At 48.3% G+C, this 21,780-nt stretch overlaps 1 protein-coding gene across 1 annotated transcript in view; it reads left to right on the top strand.

The window, feature by feature from the left end:
* Window positions 1–17,780, top strand: part of CCDC92B (coiled-coil domain containing 92B) — a 54,041-nt gene extending 36,261 nt beyond the window's left edge. Inside the window, exons 4-5 of the mRNA XM_065418070.1 lie at window positions 393–440; window positions 17,026–17,780. Of these exons, the coding sequence (XP_065274142.1) occupies window positions 393–440; window positions 17,026–17,780 (803 nt within the window). The remainder of the gene's footprint in view (window positions 1–392; window positions 441–17,025) is intronic.
* The last annotated feature ends 4,000 nt before the right edge of the window (window positions 17,781–21,780 follow it).

Raw genomic sequence — 21,780 nt, 5'->3', positions numbered from 1 at the left:
AAAAAGAGGCATTGCCACACTAAACAATAACGGTTGCTCCATCACTGCAGCGGACGGGGCAGCATCTGTAATTATTATGTTGGTTACACATGGGGGAGACTTGTCATTCAGAATGTAAAAGCTACATGGCTGCTTGATAATATACTAATACTCTCCATCTAGCAAGAAATATCTATTTCCACATCAGCATGTCACTGAATTCTCTGAGACAGAAACATTTATCATGACGGTTTGGGCTCAGTCTAACAGACATCATCAAGAGCCATTATAAATTACAAGCCATCCAGCAACCCACTTTTTAAAGCATTAAATATGATGATGAGTAAATGCGAACAGCAGAGTTTGCCAGAATGATACATTTTCTTTTGATGGCTGTTTGATTTGTCTTCTAGATCTGACCCATGACCTTGAGACAAAGGAACTGGAAACTCACCAGCAAGGTAAGATCAAAAGCTTTTTCAAGTGGTTTGGGATTTGACAGATGGGCCAAGAGCAACAAGGCTGATGTAAGAAGGAACATTTCAAGCATCCACACACTGCCCGACAACAGGATTCAACCGTAACCTGGAGAGGTTAATTTTAGGGGTTGGAGTGTAATACACCAGCTTTGTGACTGTTAAGTGTTTTTCTCTAGCGGCTGGTCTACAGAGGGAACAAAGGAACTGTTACTGCTACCAGCTAAGGGTGTAATCTTTCAACTCAGTGCGTAGAGACCTGTATTTTTGGAGCTATTGGATCAGGGCTGTAAATGCAGATCCTCAAAATGTTGTAGGTATAGATGGTTTATCTAATCATATGTTCATTTGGCTTCACAGCTGAGACAGCTAACTGCTTCTGTTTGGGAGGTTGATTTTGTAACATAGACCCTTGTCCATATGAAAGTGATCTAAGATTATCAAACCCAGGCAGGCCACCAGCCACTCATCAGACATCAATAACTTTCAGGCCTGATTAGAGCTGGTCAAAAAGCAGAAAAACAATTTTGCTAACCATTTCAAAATGCCAAGGTTGCTTCTATTTTTGTTCAAAACAGATCCATTTTGGCAACATATTCAGTGAACATTTTAAACTATTTTACACATGTCCTCCTTGCAAGGGAATACTGACAGAGCTCCCATATCACACCTGAATGACTCCTTAGTGCTCAAATACCAAAATCCTTTCCTGAAAATCACATTGAGTACAAAAAATTCTGATAAAAATTGTCAAAAAACCATCTAATGAAAAAATTCTGGAAAAACAGAAAATGTCAAGACCATTTTCCCAAACAGGCCATTTTTCGACCAAAAAAATCCTTTTGTGTGAAAAATGTCAGCCACCTCCAGTCACTACCCACCTCAGCTGAAGCTGAGCTGCTAAACTATTCAGAAGCCATCCTGTCCGATTGAGGGTTGTGGTTCTATTGATTCCATGTTCACACAATTACTCTTCCAAACTGCAGCACATGCAGCAAATCATGTGTGCAGTTGGAGTTGGAACGGCATTGTCCCTTGCCCACGGGCTCTGACAAGAACCCTTCCAGGTCGCCGTTCAAAGGTGGACATTATCAAGGGCTTTGGTGACCCATAGCAGCAAAGATGGAGAAGCAGGTTTTTAAAAAATCTGCCATTAAAAATGTATTTCTGAAATAACTGGGATGACTGTCTATATTACCTGACTAATGAAGCCACACGCCTCTCTCTTCCTGACAAGGGCTCTGATGTGAAGAAGGCTAGGGAAGGGTCGGCGAGTGACAGCTTCTGTGGATCAGAACGGGGATTATACACATAAAATAATTCTGTCACGTGATTACTGCTAAAGGACATTTCAGTCTTAATAAACCTCCTTAAAATAGGAAGTGCTTTCCAGTGATCAGAACAGTGGTCTGGGCACTAGGAAGGACTCCTGGTTTCGGTTCCCAGTTTTAGGTCTACTACTGACTTACTACACTAGGTGGGGCAAGTTGTGTGGGGGCAAATTTTCAAAAGAGCTCAGGGCCAGATTTTCAAGTGTTCAGCACCCACAATTGAAGGCAGATTTTCGTAAGAGCTCATCTTCCATCTGGGCACCTAAGTAAGGGCCAGATTTTCAAATGTGTCTAGCGTCCACAGTTTACACTGTGCAACTTTTGCCCAGATTTTCAAAAGACCTTAGCAGCATCTAATGTATTCCCAGTGTGCTGAGCTCTTTTGAAAATTGTAGCCTTAGAGCCTGATCCATCTCCCCCTGAAATTCGATGCCTAAACTATTGATTTCACTGGTCCAGGATTGGGCCTTTAATCCCTCCATATGTCTGTTTATCCCTGAGTAAAATAAATGTAATTATATTTGCCTTCTACAAGTTAAATATTGACAAGGAGTTATGACGAACGTCTACAGAAATGCAGAAGTGCTGAGAATTGGACCCAAGCTCTGTCTAAAGCTGGAATAATTTCTCCTGCCTGATTTCCAAGGGAATAAATAAGTTGTTTAAAACTGGCTCACCCACTCTAGACATTTACTTTCTGATTTTGGGCAGTGGGAGGGTGGCCAAAGGACTCAGAGAAAATCTGGGAATGCGCGTGGCATGAAGGAGCAGCCACTTAAGTAAAGGCTTGGATTTTGATTGAATCTGCTGGCTTATTATCTGCAAGTATCTCTTCATTCCTCTCCTCCTCTTGATATTGTTCTTTGGTTGTAGCCTTTTTATGTTGGTGCAGATGGAGTAAATGCAGCTATTCTCCCACAAACACGCACCCAATGTCTCCACCTCCTTATGTACCCTCCCATCGCCGCTGGTATTGTGCAGCAGAATCCCTTCCAGGCTGATGCGGGGGGCAGCTGGTGAGGGACTGCAGATTGCAGAATGTGGGTTGCTGGTCTGAATGCACCCTAGGCCAGAAGGGACCAGGAAATTAGTCTGGTGTCTGTTGAGTGGTCTGTGTGAAATGAGGTTGTTGGGTCTTGGTCAAATCCACTACAAACCCCCACTGCAGCGATCCCTAATTGGTCCCCGGTTGGCAGGGTCAGCGAAGACGCCAAAGACTGTATGGGTCACAGAGTCCAAACTCCACTCGCCTCTCCAAAGGTCTCCCCTGCACATGCAGGGCAGTTATCTCCCTCGGGTTTTTCCCTGTCTACCCTGCACAAAGTACCAGGCAGCACAATGTGACCTGCCGGAGAGGAGATACCAGGGTGAAGTGTGATAGGCAGGCACACAGACTGCATGTCTGACACAAGAAACACAGGCAGGCAGCCAGCCCAGATAGGCAGACAGATAGATACGATAAAAACAAGATAAGAAAGAAAGAAGGAAAGACCTCGTGCCCATTAGACGCACACACACAGAGTCCTACGGTAGCTGTATTTTTCTACAGTATAAAGAATGGCAAGGATCTGATTTCAGACTCTTGAATCCCACTATAAGGAAAGACTTTCAATATATATTTGTCCTTATCTTTTTGTCCTCCATCCCTCCCCCTTTCTGACTCCTTTCCCCTCCTCTTGAATAGCAGTTCTCTTGACATCCACTCAATGAGAGGTGCAATTGGCCAGGGAGGCTGCCTAGGGCTCAGACACCATCTGACCAGCAGGGGGCACTATGTGAGCAGTATACCTCCTTTTATCCCTTGGAGGGTGAAACTGAAACACGTTTCTTAGCGATGCCTTGGTGTGGGCTTTGGACCCAGTCCTAACGTACTGTGCCTCCCCATTCATGCCGTGGCTCTCCCCACAAGCTCGGCAGCAGGGCGGGGCCAGAGCCCGACCCATCCAAGCCATGGGCGATAAGAGACAGAAAGAAATCTGGAGCTCTCAGTCCTCTGCGCTGTTTTCAGTGCCTGGCTCTGTCCAATTAATCACACCACGTTGTACGTGGCTGGGCAGCAAGGCAAAGCGAGTTAGCTGGGGAGCTCCTATTCAAACAGCCAAGCCAGGCATCACACCTGCCTGTCCCTGAGTGAGGGGGCCAGTGGGCAGAGATGAAGCATGTTGAGCCTGCCACACAGACTCACTGAGAGGAAGCCCAGTGGGCTCTGTCCTATCTGGGCGTCGGTGCGGTGACCCAGGGTGTGAATCAGGGCAGGGTTTTGGTATATCGGACATGGGGAGGGAGGGAAGGAGAGATGGAGAGGGAAGGGAGGGGAGAGGGGGTTGGGAAGGAAGGTGTGATGGGTAGGGAGGAAAGGAAGGGAAAGATGGGGGGGATTGGGAAACATGGAGTCGGAATAGGGAGGAAGTGGGGTGCCAGATCTTTATCACCTGCAGCAAGTCAGCCCTGGTGTGGCAGAGTGCCACCGGCTTTGGCAGTCGGCAGCGGCACTCACCCTGCCTCCTGGCCAAAGGCGAGGTGCCAGCGTAGGGCAGAGCTCTGGGCGTGGACTGGAGCAGGAATGATAAGGTGAATGGAATGCAGAGGGACCATCCGGGTGATGGGACTGGCTGAGTCCAAGGGCTTTAATGTTCTTGCCATGCCCTGAGCTCACTGAGCGAAACTGCATCACCCACAAAACCCCCACACGCCTCCAGCTCTTTTTTCCCTTTCAGCCCATGACAGCAGTAACGGCCCTGCAAGAACCATGCTTTTTCCTGTGCATGCAGCCCAGGGCTGGGAGTCCTGGGAGCAGGGTTCTGCTCCCAGTTTTGACCCGCTGGCTGACCTGGGGCAAATCATTTGACCTCCCTGAGCTGCAGTTTCATTATCCCCATCTATAAAATGGAGATAATGAAACTTGGCCCACATTTGGGAAGCGCTTTGAGACCTGTGGCTGTATTGTTACTCTCTGTTCTCAGAAAGGCAGGGACCCAGGGTGGATGCAGATTCAGGTATAGTCACCGGTGGCACCTAGTACTGCTAAACTTAAGAGGTCTGCCACTTTCTCTGCCTCTTAGGCTTGGTCTACACTTACCCCCAATTCGAACTAAGGTACGCAACTTCAGCTACGTGAATAACGTAGCTGAAGTTCGAAGTACCTTAGTTCGAACTTACCTCGGTCCACACACGGCAGGCAGGCTCCCCCGTCAACGCCGCGGTTCCCCCGTCGACGCCGCGGTACTCCTCTCGTCTAGCTGGAGTACCGCAGTCGACGGCGATCACTTCCTGGTTCGACTTATCGCGTCCAGACAAGACGCGATAAGTCGAACCCAGAACTTCGATTCCCAGCCGCCAAACTAGCGGCTGGGTGTAGACATACCCTTAGTGACGAGCTACTCTGCTGGACTCCATTGTCCCACTCCCGTTCATTGCTATTCGTTCCAACCCTCTACAGTGCCTGGGCAGTTCCAATCCCCCTGGGGTGCTTGCTGCTTGAGAAAAAGCAAATATGCTGCAATATGGGGCTTTGAAGCAACCTACAATTCTCAAGTATCAGAGGGGTAGCCGTGTTAGTCTGAATCTGTAAAAAGCAACAGAGGGTCCTGTGGCACCTTTAAGACTAACAGAAGTATTGGGAGCATAAGCTTTCGTGGGTAAGAACCTCACTTCTTCAGATGCAATCTGAAGAAGTGAGGTTCTTACCCACGAAAGCTTATGCTCCCAATACTTCTGTTAGTCTTAAAGGTGCCACAGGACCCTCTGTTGCTTTCTACAATTCTCAGCGAATGAGAGCCCACAAAACTGAACAGAAGGCAGGCGGATGCTGGCTGGCACACATGAGAGCTCGGGGCCTGATTCCTGAAGGGGACTAACTTCAGTCAGGTGTTGGGTTTGCTCAGCACCTCTGGAAAACAGTACTTATGGCCATAAACATTAGGAAGTGCTGATATGCACATATGATAGGCTTTTGCAAGGTGCTGAGGGCTCTCAGCTCCCATCATCCTCAGTAGAGGGACTCCGTATCCAGGGAAATCAGGCAGGGCCACTATTGAGAGCTGGGCCCCGGGTGCAAAGTTTAGCTGCAGATCTGAACGTCCCCAAGTTTGCTGAGTGGAGGATGGGGATTCAGCAGGTTGGGTGCAAGTCCCACCCCCTGCTTTGCGTTTCCAGAATGCTAATGCTCCTTGTGCCTCTTAACTGCAGAATTTAAAGGCCTTTCATCGTCACCAGGACTGTTGCTCCTTGAAGTCGTAAACCCAGCCCCTTTCCTCTCCTAAGTCCTTCTCCCAAGTTTCAGTCTCCCAGTGGGAGGAACAAAGCTGCTAAACCGAGCCAGCCACTCCCATCAGTAGCTGGCATTTGACTGTCAGCGCAATCCAGGCTAAACGGATTACACATGTCCTCCCTGCAAAGGAATACTGACGGAGCTCCCCTATCACACCTGAATGACTCCTCAATGCTCAAATACCTGACATGAGGCAGACAGGAGCAGTCAGACGGGGCTGCTGCCTCCACAGGATTCTTGGATGCAAATGTACATCATCAGATCTGTTTTGCTGCCTGATAGGTGAAATCGAGTGGCTGACTCACCGAGTGTGCCTGCATGGGGTACCTAATTTCCATGAGTACCACCCACACAGCTCTTCCTCGCATCCAGCACTTCAACTGCTTGTGAGCAGCAAGATCCTGTTCACTATATTTATGGGGCAACAACCAAAATTAAGATGCCATCAAATAATTGCTCTTCAAATACCATTTATGTAATAATTACCAGATGCAACTACCTCCCTTAATATCTCATTATAAAGCATTTTTCTCCACAGCAGACACTTAAGCGAGGAGGCCATAAAGCAAATCATAAAAGGCAGATATTGATTATAAACGATTTAAACAAGCCCATGCATATGTACCAGCACAGATTGAGAAGTAGCCCTTTGACAACTGGCCAGTTTCCCAAGAAAGTGGTTGCTTTCCGGGGCTTGCAATGAAATCAGCTAGGGATCAGGGAGGGTTAGCAGCTAAGAGGCGGGGCAGGTGGACACTCAGGCTTTGTCTCACATGTTTCCATGGTCCACACCTGCCAGGGAGGGGGAGTGGTTGGAGTCCTTGGCAGTACAGCTATTCTGGGCTGCAGGGCATCCGGCTATAAATTAGGTCACCTTTGCCTTCACTCCTCTTGGGCGGGACCTGCTGGGCCATGTACCATGAGAGGTGCAGCACAGAATCTAGCCTGAGGCCTTCCTGTGTCTCAGTTCCCCATCAGTAAAATGGGGGTAATCATAATTATTATTAATTATAAAGTACTATTATTTGTATTGTGGTAGCACCTAGGAGCTCCAGACATGGGCCAGGGCCCCATTGTGCTAGGCACAGTAAAACCACAGAACAAAAAGATGGTCCCTTCCCCCAAAGAGCTGTCCTTCCTTTCTCCCACCCTTTGTCTGTCTTGTCTATTATTTAGACCAGTTGTCACCAACCAGTCGATCGCAATCTCTGGTGGTGCAGTGGGGCTGAGCGCTGCTCCTGCCTGCCAGCACCGCCCCCGCAGTTCCCATTGGCCGGGAACGGGGAGCTGTGGCCAACGGGAGCTGCGGGGGCGGTGCTTGCAGAGGGACAGTGCGCGGAGCTACGTGCCCTCCCGCCCCCTCCCTCAGGGGCTGCAGGGGCGCGTTGGCCCCTTCCGGGAGTGGCGTGGGGCTGGGGTAGGCAGGGAGCCTGCCTTAGCGGCAGCCACGCTGCACTGCTGACCGGGAGCCACTGGAGGTAAGTCCTGCCCGGCGGAAGGCCGCACCCCAACTCCCAGCCCTGAGCCCCCTCCCGGAGACAGTACCCCATACCCCCTCCTGTACCCTGAACCCCCTCCTGCACCCCAACCCCCAGCCCTGAGCCCCCTCCCGGAGACAGTACCCCATACCCCCTCTTGCACCCTGAACCCTCTCCTGCACCCCAAGCCCCAGCCCTGACACCCCTCCTGGAGCCAGCACTCTGTACCCCCTCCTCTACCCCAACACTCTGCCCCAGCCCGGAGCCCCCTCCTCTACCCAAATCCCTCCCAGAGCTTGCACCCCTCACCCCCTCCTGCACCCCAACCCCTTGCCCCAGGCTCAGCCCAGAACCCCCTCCCACATTGCGAACCCCTCGGCCCCAGCCCAGAGCCCGCACCCCCCCCCCCGAACTCCAACCCCTACCTCAGCCCAGTGAAAGTGAGTGAGTGTGGGGGAGAGCGAGGGACGGAGAGAGGGGGGGATGGAGTGAGCGGGGTAGGGCTTTGGGGAAGGGGCAGGGCCTCATGGAAGGGGTGGGGCCTTGGGGTAGGGGCGGGGCAGATCCTGGGTTGCCCTTAAATTCAAAAAGTTATCTTGGGCGTAAAAAGGTTGGAGACCACTGATTTGGACTGTAAGCTCTTCGGGGAATGAGTGTCTCTCACTAAGTGTTTGTATTATGTGTATCTGGATGGAGATAGACAGACCCACCCACCAACCTACCCCTCAGGATTGTTCCCCGCGGTATATTATCTAATGCTTTGCCCAGCCCAGTTTTAAATATCTCTAGCAAAGAGGCTTCCCCCAACTTACTTTTGAAGACTATTCCACAGGTTGATAGATTTTTTACTATTGGAGAAAGCATCACACTATTCAGCCTAAATGGTCCTCTCTTTCCCGTCACTCCTAGTCACCCTTCTTTGTGTCACCTTCTCCTTCATTGGAGTTTCCTTCCTTCGGATATTTGTGCATTGCGAGCACCCTTAGATATGCGCCTGTCTGTCATGCTCAGACAATAGACTGAAAACCATCCAGATCTAAAGAAAGGAACCAGCAGGCCTTATCTCGCCTAGGCTAAAAGGTGGTAACAATTTTGATTGCCTCTGACCTGAGTGGCCTTCCCTGGGCCAACCCCTTGAAGGGGTGAGAAGGCAATGACCATGAGAAATATGCTAGTAGGAGTTTTGAACCCTGGTAGGGCCAGGTCAAAGGGCAGGCACCAGATGAAAAGCAGTCCTCTGAACCTCCAGGTTGGGGGGTTGAGCTATAGGCCAACAACCTATCCTTGTAAAGAAGTTAAGTTATAGAAACGCAAAGGTAGCCATTCCGGCAAACAGTGTGGTAGACAGAGATGGTAGAGACTGGTTCAAGCCTTACATGATGCCTGACAGTGTAGGAAGCCATCAGATTCAGACCCACCAGGAGATTTGAACTGATGATGTAGATACAAAGACCAGATCGAATGGTGCTAGCTAAGGATCACTCCCCACGTATTCGGTATCCTATTACAAAGTACCTGTGTTAGCAAGTTCCCCTTTCAACAGAAGCCCATTCTAGAAAACAAAGTAAAATCTCCCTGAATAAACCCCTGCTGTATGTGACCATTTGCAAAGGCCAGCTGCAGTATTGCTGAGCAAGGAAAACGTCTCCGGGCTCCGTAATGAGTTATTACCGTGCCTATAAAAAACTTCATACAGGCTATTTTTCTCTGTCAGGTATGGGACAATTCTATGTGGCCGTGTGCCTCAGGCAGACCTGCTCCGTCTCAGGATCGTACATTGTATTGATGCCGAGTTTGCAGTTAGGGAGAGAAAGTGAAGGTCATGCAAGCTACTTCTTGTTTCTTTTCCTTTTCATTTCAGCTTTCCGAAATTGTGACTTCCATAAGCATGGCTAGAGCCTTTTGCAGCAGATATAACACTGAATGTTGGACCTGTTAGGGCCACAAAAACACACACGTGCACTGCTGGGTGCGAACAATGTGTCCACAATTGCTGCATGTACAAGCACTGCTGAGTTCCGCCCCAGAAGTGGCTGCTTTTAAGTGGCAGATGGTTGCTCTCTTTATATAGACTTGGACAAATTCATTCTCTTGGTTGCTCTATGATTTGAAAGCAGAACCCCGGTGGCAGAAAGTTTGCCTAGATGTGGGGAGAGGCACAGTAGCACAGGCTGCATGCCCTACCACCCCCCTCCATGGCCTACAAACAATCAGAACAACCTACAAAATGGGCAAACCAGACAGGGAGCAGGCAGGGTCTGAACACCCAGGAGATGCACTGATTTAGCACACCTCCTGGGAAGCCACCACTGGCAGGGGTCATACAGAGCAACCTTCCCCTGCACTGATACAGCTGCCCCTGGTGGGAAAGGAGGTGAATACTGCACTACCAACACCCAGAGGGCTGAGTCCAGCCCTCAATCTGCACCTGGCTTTGGGATCTTGCTCCACAAAAGTTGCTTTAGGAATGGAGCTCAGGATAACGATTGTTGCTATTATTAGTGATGGTTCAAACTGTGCCTGTTTCATAGCTCCCACAGTGAATACACGATAGTGTAGACAACTGCTAATTATCAAGTCTTCCCTTAATGGTGCCTCTGTCAAGCAGGGAACTAGTAAAAAGACTGTTTGGTGCTGTAAAGAAAACAGTCACATGATAATTCTGTCCAGGGCTGGCTGATGCACTGGGGGCTAACACACTCACCTTTCCCCTCTAGAGACCCTGGTTCAAATCCTGGTCAAACCCCATGTGAGAATAGGCAGGGTGTTCTAAACCACCATGTGATTTACAATCCCTGTTCAAGAGAGGCCTAGCATTGGAACAGTGGGGCCTTTTAGGTCAAGAGCAAGTAGGGTGACCAGATGTCCCAATTTTATAGGGACAGTCCCGATTTTTGGATCTTTTTCTTATATAGGCTCCTATTAACCTCCCCACCCCATCCCAATTTTTCACACTTGCTGTCTGGTCACCCTAAGAGCGAGTTACACTGGCAGAGCTGGTGGGTGGAGGTTTGCCCAGCAACAGCTTGCACTTATGCCTGGCGTGAGTTAGTTTCATGAGCAACAAATTCATAGGGGGGAAGAACAGAACATTTTAAGCTACAAGGCTTGATTGATATTTGGAATGATGTGGCTACCTTACCATTTAAAGCATGAGTGATTGCTAGTATCTGAAATGAGCCTAAACTAAAACTGCAGCTCCGTATGCCCCAAAACACTGGGAGAGTTTGGATCATTTCTTTAATGCTGTAATGTTTCATAGTGCTGTACAGACACACCGTTTTCTACCTCATTTGCCATCTTGATTAGGGTCTCATTCCATTCAAGAGAGGAGTTCTTTTGACAACCTCTCCCTTAATCATTGTAATTCAGTTTTTCTCCCCGTGTCAGGTTCTCACCTGCCGTAAAAGTGCTGACATTTCTGAACCAACCAGAAGCAGCAATGACAGGATAACTCTCAAGACAGCTTGTTCTTAGGAACTTTTCCTCCCAGTTTTGTAGCATTAAGAGGTTCAGGTGAGCATATGCCTTTCAGGATACCAGTCCAAATCAAATCACAATTCTGATCCTTCCAGGTTCTACCCACAGTTAATACACTGCATAAGAGCACTCATGTCTTTGAATCTCTCTTACCTTTCTTGTATTCTGAGATGATGCGAAGAGTAGAAGTAAGACCTTTTCCTAACAATGGACTTATGCATACACAATAAAAATGGTCATACTTAGCACTTACGTCGTGTTTTACTTTTGCAAAGGAAAGATGGTCCTGTGGCTAGGTGGGTGTCAAAGGAACTGAGATATATTCTTGGTTCCACCACAAACTTCCTGATGACCTTGGGCAATCGCTTCATCTCTCTGTCCCTCAGCTTCCTCATCTGTAAAGTAGCGATAATTTCCCTGCCTCAGTGGGATGCTGTGAGGCATCATTCATTAATGTCTTAAAACCCTCTGAGATCACCAGGCAGAAGGGATTATAGAAATGTAAAGTATTATCCAAATTGCTTTACAGACATTAACTAATGAAGCCTCATCACCACACCTCTGTGAGCTGGCTGAGTAAGTGTCGTGTTATAATAATACACACAGAGCAATTAGATAAAAACATACAATACTCTTGCTGGAAGGTTGCAACATAATGCTACTTTATTTCTTAAAATCCAGAAATTTAGCACACAAAAACTAAAAGCAGAGAGAGAGAAAGCAGGCTGCTCCCTAAGGCAGCGCAGCATAACTCACCTCACTTTGCTCTAGGCTGCCTCTCTGCAGACTGACTGCTGTGCTGAGGAGCCAGATCACACACTTCCCTACAGAGCCCTCTAGCCTGCAAGCAGGACCAGGAATAGCTTTTAATTTTACCAGTTTTCAATACACCACATGTCATTGTCCCCACCTACGGGGGTAGGAAAATGAAACACAAGAGAAGACAAGGGGATGTGGCCATAGCCACAAAAGGGGCCAGATCTATCTATCATAGCGGTTCTCAAAGTGTGGGTTGGGACCCCAAAGTGGGTCGTGACCCCGTTTTAATGGGGTTGCCAGGGCTGGCGTTAGACTTGCTGGGGCCAAAGCCCAAGGCCCTCCGCCTGGGGCTGAAGCCAGAGCCCCACTGCTTGGGGCCAAAGCCCGAGGACTTCAGCCCTGGGTGGCGGGGCTCAGGTTACAGGTCCCTCGTCTCGGGCTTGGGCTTTGGCTCCCCCACCCAGGCAGCAGGGCTTGGGCGGGCTCAGGCTTCGGTCCCCCTTCCTGGGGTCGTGTCGTCATTTTTGTTGTCAGAAGGGGGCCACGGTGCAATGAAATTTGAGAACGGCTGATTATCTTATTGAGTACTGTGGGCCTGGCACTGAGGCCTGCTGAGTCTGCTAGACCACACGCTTCACAGACTTTCCCATTCTGCTTGTAAAGCCAGGCTCCGTTTTTTGGGCAGCTCTGACATGACTCAGAGAAGGCCGGGCAGAGAAGCCGTCAGTCATCGGGACGAAGTGTGGGAAGGGAATATTGGGGTGGGAGCCGCTGAGAAGCTGGCTGCTACATCCAGCATCTCTGTTTTAAAAGTCTTGTCAGCACTTCCAGGCTCCGGCAGTCAGTTGCTGACAGGAACCGAAAGAAGGCAAACAGGCTACGCATTATTAACCAGGGGTGACTGTGCAGTGAGCAAACAGGCACAGAGAGAAATGCTGACTACACGCGGAACACACAGTGCTCAGCAGATGCTTGTCATGCTGAGGGATCCAGTCGCTTCAGGGCGGGTTCTTCCGTCCGGTGGTTGGAGTGCACCATAGCAGGGATCAGACCTTGACTGGATGGGACACTAGGGGAGAGACTCCGAAGGAGAATGGGCTAGTTGATTAAATCTCTGCATGCCACAGTGGCTATTTACTTTGATCTTTCATCGGAATACAGACAAGGGAGAGTCTGTTGCATGTTTGTGTGGTGGGTGCGCAGCTCCATGGCTGTTCTCACCACCCTTAATAAAGATATTGTGCAATGACTTGACTGTGCCTAATGCGAGGGTGGGGGCAAAGGAGAGTGGGGGACACCTCCCAACAGTCCCGGGCTTTGTGGGACCATCCTGCTTTGACCCCCACACCCTGCGCCCCGGGCGAAGTAGAACATTCCCCCCATTCGGTGGTACCCAGGTTCTGCACGGTGCATACCATAGGCAGGGGCAGAGCTAGGGAGGGGAGCTCAGAGATGGGGACAGATGCTACCCCTGGGGCAGGCTGGTCTGGAAAGCAGGGGCTGAGCCTGATGTGGACTCGGGGGCCAGCAGCTGCAGTGGGGATGGCTCGACAGGGATGTGCGTTCCATGTTAGCCACTTGAAATGCTGGGGGATATGGTGAAGGGCTGCGTCTGCTTCCTTCGCAGAGCGATCTCAGGCTAGGTCACAGAATACCAGCTCTGCGGGGGGGGGAAGCCAGGTGGCAGCAAAAGGGATTTAACGGAGCAAAGCCAGCAAAATGAATAATAGACGGCCAAGGCAGGGTGAAGCCGGGGTCAGAAGGATACAGAGGTGGATTAAAGGCATGTGAGTGCTAAGAACTGGGGCATGGCACGGCTAGGTGACTTGCCACTATTGCAGCCAGCAAGAGACCCAGGTCTCCATAGTCTCAGTCCACTGCTCTGACTATTGGACAACCTTCTCTTCCAATGCTATGGCTCCGTAGGGGTCCAGACTCACCAGAACTTTCTCCGTTCCCCTCTCCGGGGCAGACTCTTCCTCCCAGCCTAGCATCCCTTGGATGGACTCGTTCCCCCACCCCGAGTGTTTGACCAGCCTCTCACACAGAGCTGTCGGCCCACCAGAGCCAGCCTGATACGTTTTTGGAGGAAGTGAGAAAAGCACCTCGGGCCCTAGATGGGGACATCAGTTTCTTAGACCTCTCTTGCCATTCCCCTCCCCAGGAGGCTGCTGCTGCTCCTCTTACCCCTGCCACGTGCTTTCCTATTTATTGTATTGCCTCCACTGCTGCGTTAGCCACTTAGCTACCATGGGGGCACAGCCCTCCCCGCTCCCTAGGGCCAGGCCCGCAGGCTGTTCCAACCAGCAGTGCACTGTACGTACTGATTTCTCACCCCCTCTTTACCCTAGGGACTGGATCCTAGTTATTATTTGTATTATGGCAGCACTTAGTGGCCCCAAGCAAACAGGTTTATTGTGCCAGGTGCTAGATAACACATAGGAAAAGACAGACCTTGCCCTAAACGTCTTACAATCTAAAGAGACAAGCCGGAGAAAAGATGAGCCTGGGCCCAAAGGTCATACAGCAAAGCCAAGGTCTCTGAAAGCCTAGTCCAATGCCTTTCCAGCGAATAGCCCATTTATGGAGCTGGATCATTTATACCGGGAAGCAGGGGATGGGAACCGATTCCTTCTAGAGCCTCAAATGTAGTAAGCTGTAAAAGTAAGTTTATGCAGGTCCTGCCTTATATCACAAGCCTGCCTTCCCCTTGCCCCACTCCGGTTTCGGAAATGGTATTCCTGGCTATTGCCTTGTCATACAGGAGGATGGTAGGTTTGAGGCTGCATTTTCTTTTCTCTGCATGCTCTAGAGAACAAGCCGTGCCCTCCTGGTAAATCTATTTGGCTTGAATCAATAAAGGAGCTGACATAGGTGTGGCAAATTCACTGGAAGGCGGCCAGTCAGAGTGGCTGTGAAATGGGTTTAGGAGTCAGATTTTGGGTGTGAACCTCAGAGCAGCATCTGCTTTGAGAACGTCTGGATTCTACAGTAATCTGGGGCTTTGCTGGAGTCCTGTTTGAGGGTGGAGGTGAGAAAGGAGAGACCTGGATTCTGCCTGGTGTTTCCCTGGAACTTGTCACAAGTGCAAAGTGCCAGTGACAAACCTGCAGAGCCAATGTCAAACCTGCAGAGAATTCTCCCTTCAGTGTTCACTCAGCTCAGTCCCGGAGCGAATGTTCACCCCTCCTGCTTATGCTTTGAAAAATGATACAGGGCCCTTCGTGTTGTGACTAGAGCTGCCAAGAAAAAAAAAATCCTAGTGCTGCTACTGAATTACCAACGATATTATTCAGCATTGCTAACCGCTTCCACGGCAAATGTTCACTGCTCAGATGGTACTGGGATATCAGGGCTCTGAGTTTGCAACGGGTGGGTTAATTTCTGCCTTCCATTGCACCCTTCCAACCCTCAGGAGCAAAAACTGGCTCATGATCTGTGTTTATACTCCATCGCTCTGCTCCCCCGCCCCTCCATCATTACTGTAACTGAGGGCGAGTTGAGACAAAGGAACATGATGTCATTACCGCTGCTAGAGATTGTGAACATGTCTCCGGCCTGACAACTGGCAGACACCATTAACATTTTTTTAGCAACTGCTGCGTGTTGGTTCTTAGGGAGTTTTTATTACAAAGCTCTCTCTCCCTCTCTTCTTTAATATCCTGCCCTTGTTATGAATCTTGATCGGTGACAATCTGACTTCCTCTTCTTTGGCGTCAAAAGCTCCACATTCGCAGCTATGCAACATCATCAACTTCACTGGACTCACTGGCCTAAAATGAGTGTAAGAGAACGGAGAGCCAGCCGGATACGTTGCAAGGGTGATGCTTAAAACAAAACAGAATAAAACTAAGACTGTTCCATGAGGGTCTGCCTGGGTGTCTAAAGCAGCTGTGTTCACCGAGGCTGGGATTTTCAGGGGAACCTAAGGGATTTAGGCACCAACATCCTATTTAGTGTTAGGTTTCTAGCTCCCTTGGACTCTCTTGAAAATCCCAGCCCCATTAATAAGAGGATAGAGGGGGAATCTTCAGTTCCTTCATAGATAATGGGAAATAACCATGAATGCAAAAAAAAAAAGAAGCAGCCCCAAAATAACAACTACGAAACAGCATGTCAGTGAAAGGTTAATAGAACCATAGGGATTTCCATAGTGGATCTGACCAATGGTCCGGCTAGTCAGGGTGCCTCGTTTCTGACAGGGCCCAGAACCAGACGCTTCAAAGGAAGGTGCAGGAATCTCAGTAATGGACAATTATGGAATAACCTGCCCAGAGAGGAAGAGCCTTCCTAACAGCAGCTAGTAGTTGGCTTGTGCCTTGAAGCATGAAGGTTTATAGTGACATGGAGAGCTGCTTCTCCAGCTCTCTCTGGGTACAAAGGACAAATCCCTTCAGCAAAGCAAAAAAATGCACATTATTTCTGTACAGCCAAGGGTTTTTATATGTATTTTTTTCCTCCTTAGGTTCTCAGTCAATCATGCTCCTAGCTCCTCTGTAATACTGGATTAACATCCTCCATTCTCTCTAATCAGGTTGTCTAGTATTTGGAAAGAGGTCAATGACACCTTCTAATAAGTTTAGCTGATTGTTTTGCCTTATTTTTTTCTCTCTTCTTCTCCTGACCCATAAACTCCATTGCAGGGCTCAGCTCCGAGGTCAGCGCTGAGAACACACAAGCGCAGGATTAAATTTTACAGCCAAAGAATAATGTCTCCCGTTCATAAAATATCACTGTATCCAGCATATCAAGCAGACTTGCTTCATAAGATACCATCATCAGACTGAAGGTTCTGGCTTCAGCTGTGTATGTGATACATTTAAGTGAGAACAGTAGAAGTGGAAAACGGATACTGTGTTTGGGTCAAGATTACATTTAAATTAGGGGTGAGGGACATAGTCCTTGTTTCAAGGGACATGTTATTACTTTAGTGCCAGAGTTATCTATGTTCCACACAAGTTTAGCATCCCCTTACTTTTATTGCTGAAAATTATTTACATATGGAATAAAGAATCATGAAACTGAGGTTTTAAAAGAGTCATTTGCACTAGGGGAATGGGACTCACAGCATTTCAATTTCCTGGATAATTTTTGTTGATGTCCCTCAATTTGGATGCAACCTACAGGAATTGTTGAAAGCCTCCATATATCCCCTGAGCTATCCTGTCCAATCCTTCCCCACCCTTCTAATTCATTTCACTGCAAACTAATGATGTCATTTTGAACACTGATTATTGTCCTGTTCTCCTTAGATGACATTGATCGGGAACTGGAGGAGAAGTGCAAGATCATGGAAGCCCAGTTGCATGAGAAGGAGAAGGATAATCTGGAGCTGAGGAAGGAGCTCAGACATAAGGAGACCCTGGTGTCCGCGCTGAGATGCAATCTCAGGAACAAGGAGAGGAAGTTCCTTGAGGAGCTGAAGAGAAGAAGCCACCGGGTGACTATCCTTAACACGGAGCTGCAGAAGCAGACGGAGGCTGCTGCTTATCTCTCCTTCCAGCTGCATGCCACCAAACAGAAACTGCATGGCTCCCGGCAAGGTGGCAAGCCCCCCCACGACAGGCCTCCGGACAAACCATTCCCCACGCAGCCTTCCAGTGAGACGAGGCCCAAAAAACGAATCCACAAGTCTCACGTTCGGAGGCTGGTGACCGACTGCTCCTATAGCAAGGGAGTCATCAAGGACTCCTTCCAGAGGGAGAGGATGAGCAGCTTCGAAGAGGCAGACCCCATGCCCGACCCAGCACTTTTTTTATACACTAAAAGGCACCACGCTCCCCATCGTCAGAAATTTGAGCCCAAAGCCCAGGCCCTTAACAGAGCAGGGGCTGATCCGAGTGACAGTGCAGCTGGGGGCTCCAGCCTGCCGAGGCCCTCCTGTCTTCATTCCCAGGAGCAAGCAGAAGGTATGAGCACCAGGCCTTCAGCCAAACCCAAGCCCTGGAAGGGTGAGAAAGGCAAACAGCATGGATCCAGCCCCAGGAATTCAAAAGGCTTGGAGTAAAAACAAAGAAAGCAGAACAGTGTGGCTGCTAAATGCAGAAAATGAGTTTGGCTATACCAAAAAAGAGACTAGGGCCTACAAAGATTTTTTCCCCACCATCCCATCAAGAAGTAAAATACTGTTCAGTTTGGATTCCCTCAAGGAGCTAGAAACAATTTGGCTGGTCTAACATCTCCATTCAGGATGACCATAGAATGGCTGTCTTATCCCAAGGGATGGTGGGGCAGGGGAGCGGGAGGGCAAGCAGTGCTGAGGGCATTTTGAATGTTGTTCTGGAGTTGACTCCAAGAGAAGATGGGCACAGATGTGGAACGTGGAGAGAAGGTTTGAGCATGGAGGGAACGGTTATTAACAATTGTCTAGAGCTTCCCTTTCGTAAAAATTAAGATTTCTGAGACTAAAATCTCTTACCGTTATTGTTGTCATTGTTCCTTCTAGATAAATTGTTCTTATTTTCATTGGCACTAGGTAGCGGTGGAGGGTGGCAGGGGTGGAGGTGGGGAATGGCAGAATTGCACATAAAGCCGTTCACTTATGGTGAACATGGCAATTGGCAGGATGCGCCAAACTCCTCCTTGGTTCTAACTTCATGACATCACTGGAGTTGGGACAGGGATGAATTTGGCCCAAAATGTCTAATATAAGGTATTCCAGGTTCTGGAGAATGTCGGCAGTTGAATGACAATCGGTCAAGTTTGTCTAAGAGGGATTTTTAAATCATCTGCAAAAACAGCATGGCCAAGCCAATCGAGTCTGAAATAGTCACTCAACAATGTTGAAATTCATATTTTCACCCAAATTCCTCCTTTTTAATAATTATGCAAAACTGAATGGACAAGATTTTGAAACATGACCATTGATTTTGGGCACCTCCATTTTTGGGGTGCCCAGCATGAGATATCTCAAAGGGGTCTGATTTTTCAGAAGCTGATCTAAAAATCAGGCCCCTTTAAGTTATCTCTAGGTGGGCACCCAAAGTCAATAGTCATTTTTGATAACCTTGGCCAATACTTTTGTTTTGCACGTTATTACAGCAGGTTTTCTAAATGTGTCCTAGTTACTCCACATTCCAGGCAGAGTTCTCTAGTAATCAGTGTCTGTTACTACTCTGCTTAGACACCAGGATTTTGTTTTTAAGTTAAGTTACTAAGTATGCAATAGTTCCCCACTGAAGTCCTGCTCAGCAGGCCTGGTCCACACTAACCCCCCACTTCGAACTAAGGTACGCAAATTCAGCTACGTTAATAACGTAGCTGAATTCGAAGTACCTTAGTTCGAGCTTACCGCGGGTCCAGACGCGGCAGGCAGGCTCCCCCGTCGATGCCGCGTACTCCTCTCGCCGAGCTGGAGTACCGGCGTCGACGGCGAGCACTTCCGGGATCGATCCGGGATCGATTTATCGCGTCTAGACAAGACGCGATAAATCGATCCCAGAAGATCGATTACTTACGGCCGGACCAGGAAGTAAGTGTAGACCTGTCCTAAGTAACCAACTTAGCAATGAGCTGCTTGAGGATGAGATCTCATACATTGCAAACATTTTGTGGCAGAGCCAGCCACTCGTTTCTGCTGTGATACTGGGAGTTATAAGGAAACTACAAATCTGTCTTCTTTGGGGCTTGAGCCCCATCTTTCTAGATAGGTACTTGCATGGTCCTCTATACCATGGTCTCTGAGCACCTTCCAGTTATTAATGGATTGTATCCTCACAACACCCCAGGGGGGTATGGAAGTGCTATTCTTATCCCCATTTAATAGATGGACATCCCAGGCACAGGGTAGATCAAGTGACTTATCCAAGTTCACCAAGGAAGTGTGAAGCTGAGTCAGAAATGGAACCCAGGTCTTCTGAGTCCCAGCCTAATGCCCTAACTACAAAATTACCCCCACCACACACACTAAGCCCATTAGCATTAATAGGAGCATTTCCATTGATTCAGTGGGTTTTGGGTCACACCCTTGAAGAGTTCTTATGCTCATGATGGTTATGATTGTTGAAGCACACTAAGGCTAGGTCTACACTACCCGCCTGAATCGGTGAGTAGAAATCGACCTCTTGGGGATCGAATTATCACGTCCCGTCGGGACGCGACAATCGATCCCCGAATCGACGCTCTTACTCCACCAGCGGAGGTGGGAGTAAGCGCCGTCGACGGGAAGCCGCGGAGGTCGATTTTGCCACCGTCCTTACAGCGGGGTAAGTCGGCTGCGATACGTCGAATTCAGCTACGCTATTCGCGTAGCTGAATTTGCGTATCTTAAATCGACCCCCCCCTGTAGTGAGGACATAGCCTAAGATGCACCAGTGGGTGTTGTGTTGCTAAGCTATTTGTGTCCACTGGGAGGCATAAAGCTGTGAGTGGGGTCCTACCTGAGAAGTTGTCCAATAACACATGTCCTAGAGCATCTGTTGCTATTGTACTATAGGTCTTCTATTTATTTACAAGCTATATTTCCAAAATGAAATTCAGAAGTATCTTTTGGTTGGTTGGTTTTGTTAGGCTATGAAAACGTATAGAAGGAAAAAGAAGCAACAAGAGATAACTAGAACCAAAGACAGGGCCAGATTTCCAATTAGGCACCGTAGGCACATGCCTAGGGGTGCCGTCGTTCTAGGGACACCTTAGCTCTCTAAAACTGTGTGCAACACAAAGATCAGCTGTAGGCAGGGGCGGGGGGGGGGGGCGCTGAAGATGCTGTGCCTAGAGGCACGTAAGGTGTCAATCCAGCCCTGATCAAAGGGTCTAAAAATGGCCCTTTGTTGAAGAGGTGAGATCATCTGATTTTTCTCTTGGTCCTTCCAGAAATTACTGTCATCTTCCATGGTCCCTCTGACTCTACTGCTTCAACAACCGCAGCCCCACAGAGGCTCTTACTCTGCCCTGTGGACCATCTATGGTCACTTCTTGATTCCCAAGACCCTTCAGAAGCTAGAGCCTCCTTGTTCGCTCACTGACCCCCTTATGGTGTTATCCTTGGACCCCAGTGAATCTCTGGTACTTTTCAACAGCTCCCTCAGTCCTCAGGTGTGTCACTTCAAAAAGGTAGTGCCACCCATTCAACATTACCTAACTTCAAAACAAAAGGCATGAATAAGCTGAAGGCTTTAGCCTCCAATATAAAGCTCCAAAATCTGTGATGTGCCTTTAACATCTTGCAACTGCTTAACAATTACAGGAAGGAAAAATTATTGTGAAGATTAGACAGAGGGCCGAGGTCTGATTTTAGGACTTCAGTCGATGCTCGGCACCTTGAAGGATCCTCTGTTACTCTGCAGTAACTGACAGCAAAATTTTGACCCATGTGGTTTTTGCCGACCTGTTCTAACCAATTAGCTTTTTTTTATCTACACCCTCCTTTCTATTGGCTACAGGAAGTGTGGCTAAATTAGTGGCTCTGACTGTGTCTTACCAGTGCACAAATACATGCCTAGGTTAAATATTACAAACAGCAAACCAGTCACTTGCTGTTTTGATATTTAGGGACACATTTGCAAACACAACCCACTAAAACTGGGCACTTTTTTTTTTTTTTTTTTTGCAGGCATGGCTGTTTGTGTATGCATGTGTGACTATCTAGTAACAAGGGCTAAAATGCCAGACCTATTAAAATCAATGGAAATTTTGCCATTGACCTCATTAGGGCCTGGATTTCAGCCCACATATACAGCTAGCTACTCAATTTGCATGTGACTATAGGTGTCTGTAGGGAAATAATGCAGACTCCATTTTTCCAAAGCCCGTTTGGAACCTCTTAGAAAATCTGGTCCTAATTGACCAGCCCTATTTACCAATCATTTGAGTTCGCCCGTGTAGTGCTCATGCATATGATATGCATTCAAATGTATCTATTTTTGTAGTGCAATATTTATATATTATATTTAAATACTTTTATCAGTTTCTAGGTAACAATTACTAGCCCAACTTTTTGAATTATAAAAATAAAATTCAGAATAGAAGATTTATTCTATTGAGGCAGAAAATTGCATTTTTGTACCTTT

This window comes from Emys orbicularis, chromosome 17 (assembly GCF_028017835.1).
Source record: "Emys orbicularis isolate rEmyOrb1 chromosome 17, rEmyOrb1.hap1, whole genome shotgun sequence".
Classification (NCBI taxonomy): Eukaryota; Metazoa; Chordata; order Testudines; family Emydidae; genus Emys; species Emys orbicularis.
This window is presented reverse-complemented; position numbering and strand designations above follow the sequence as displayed.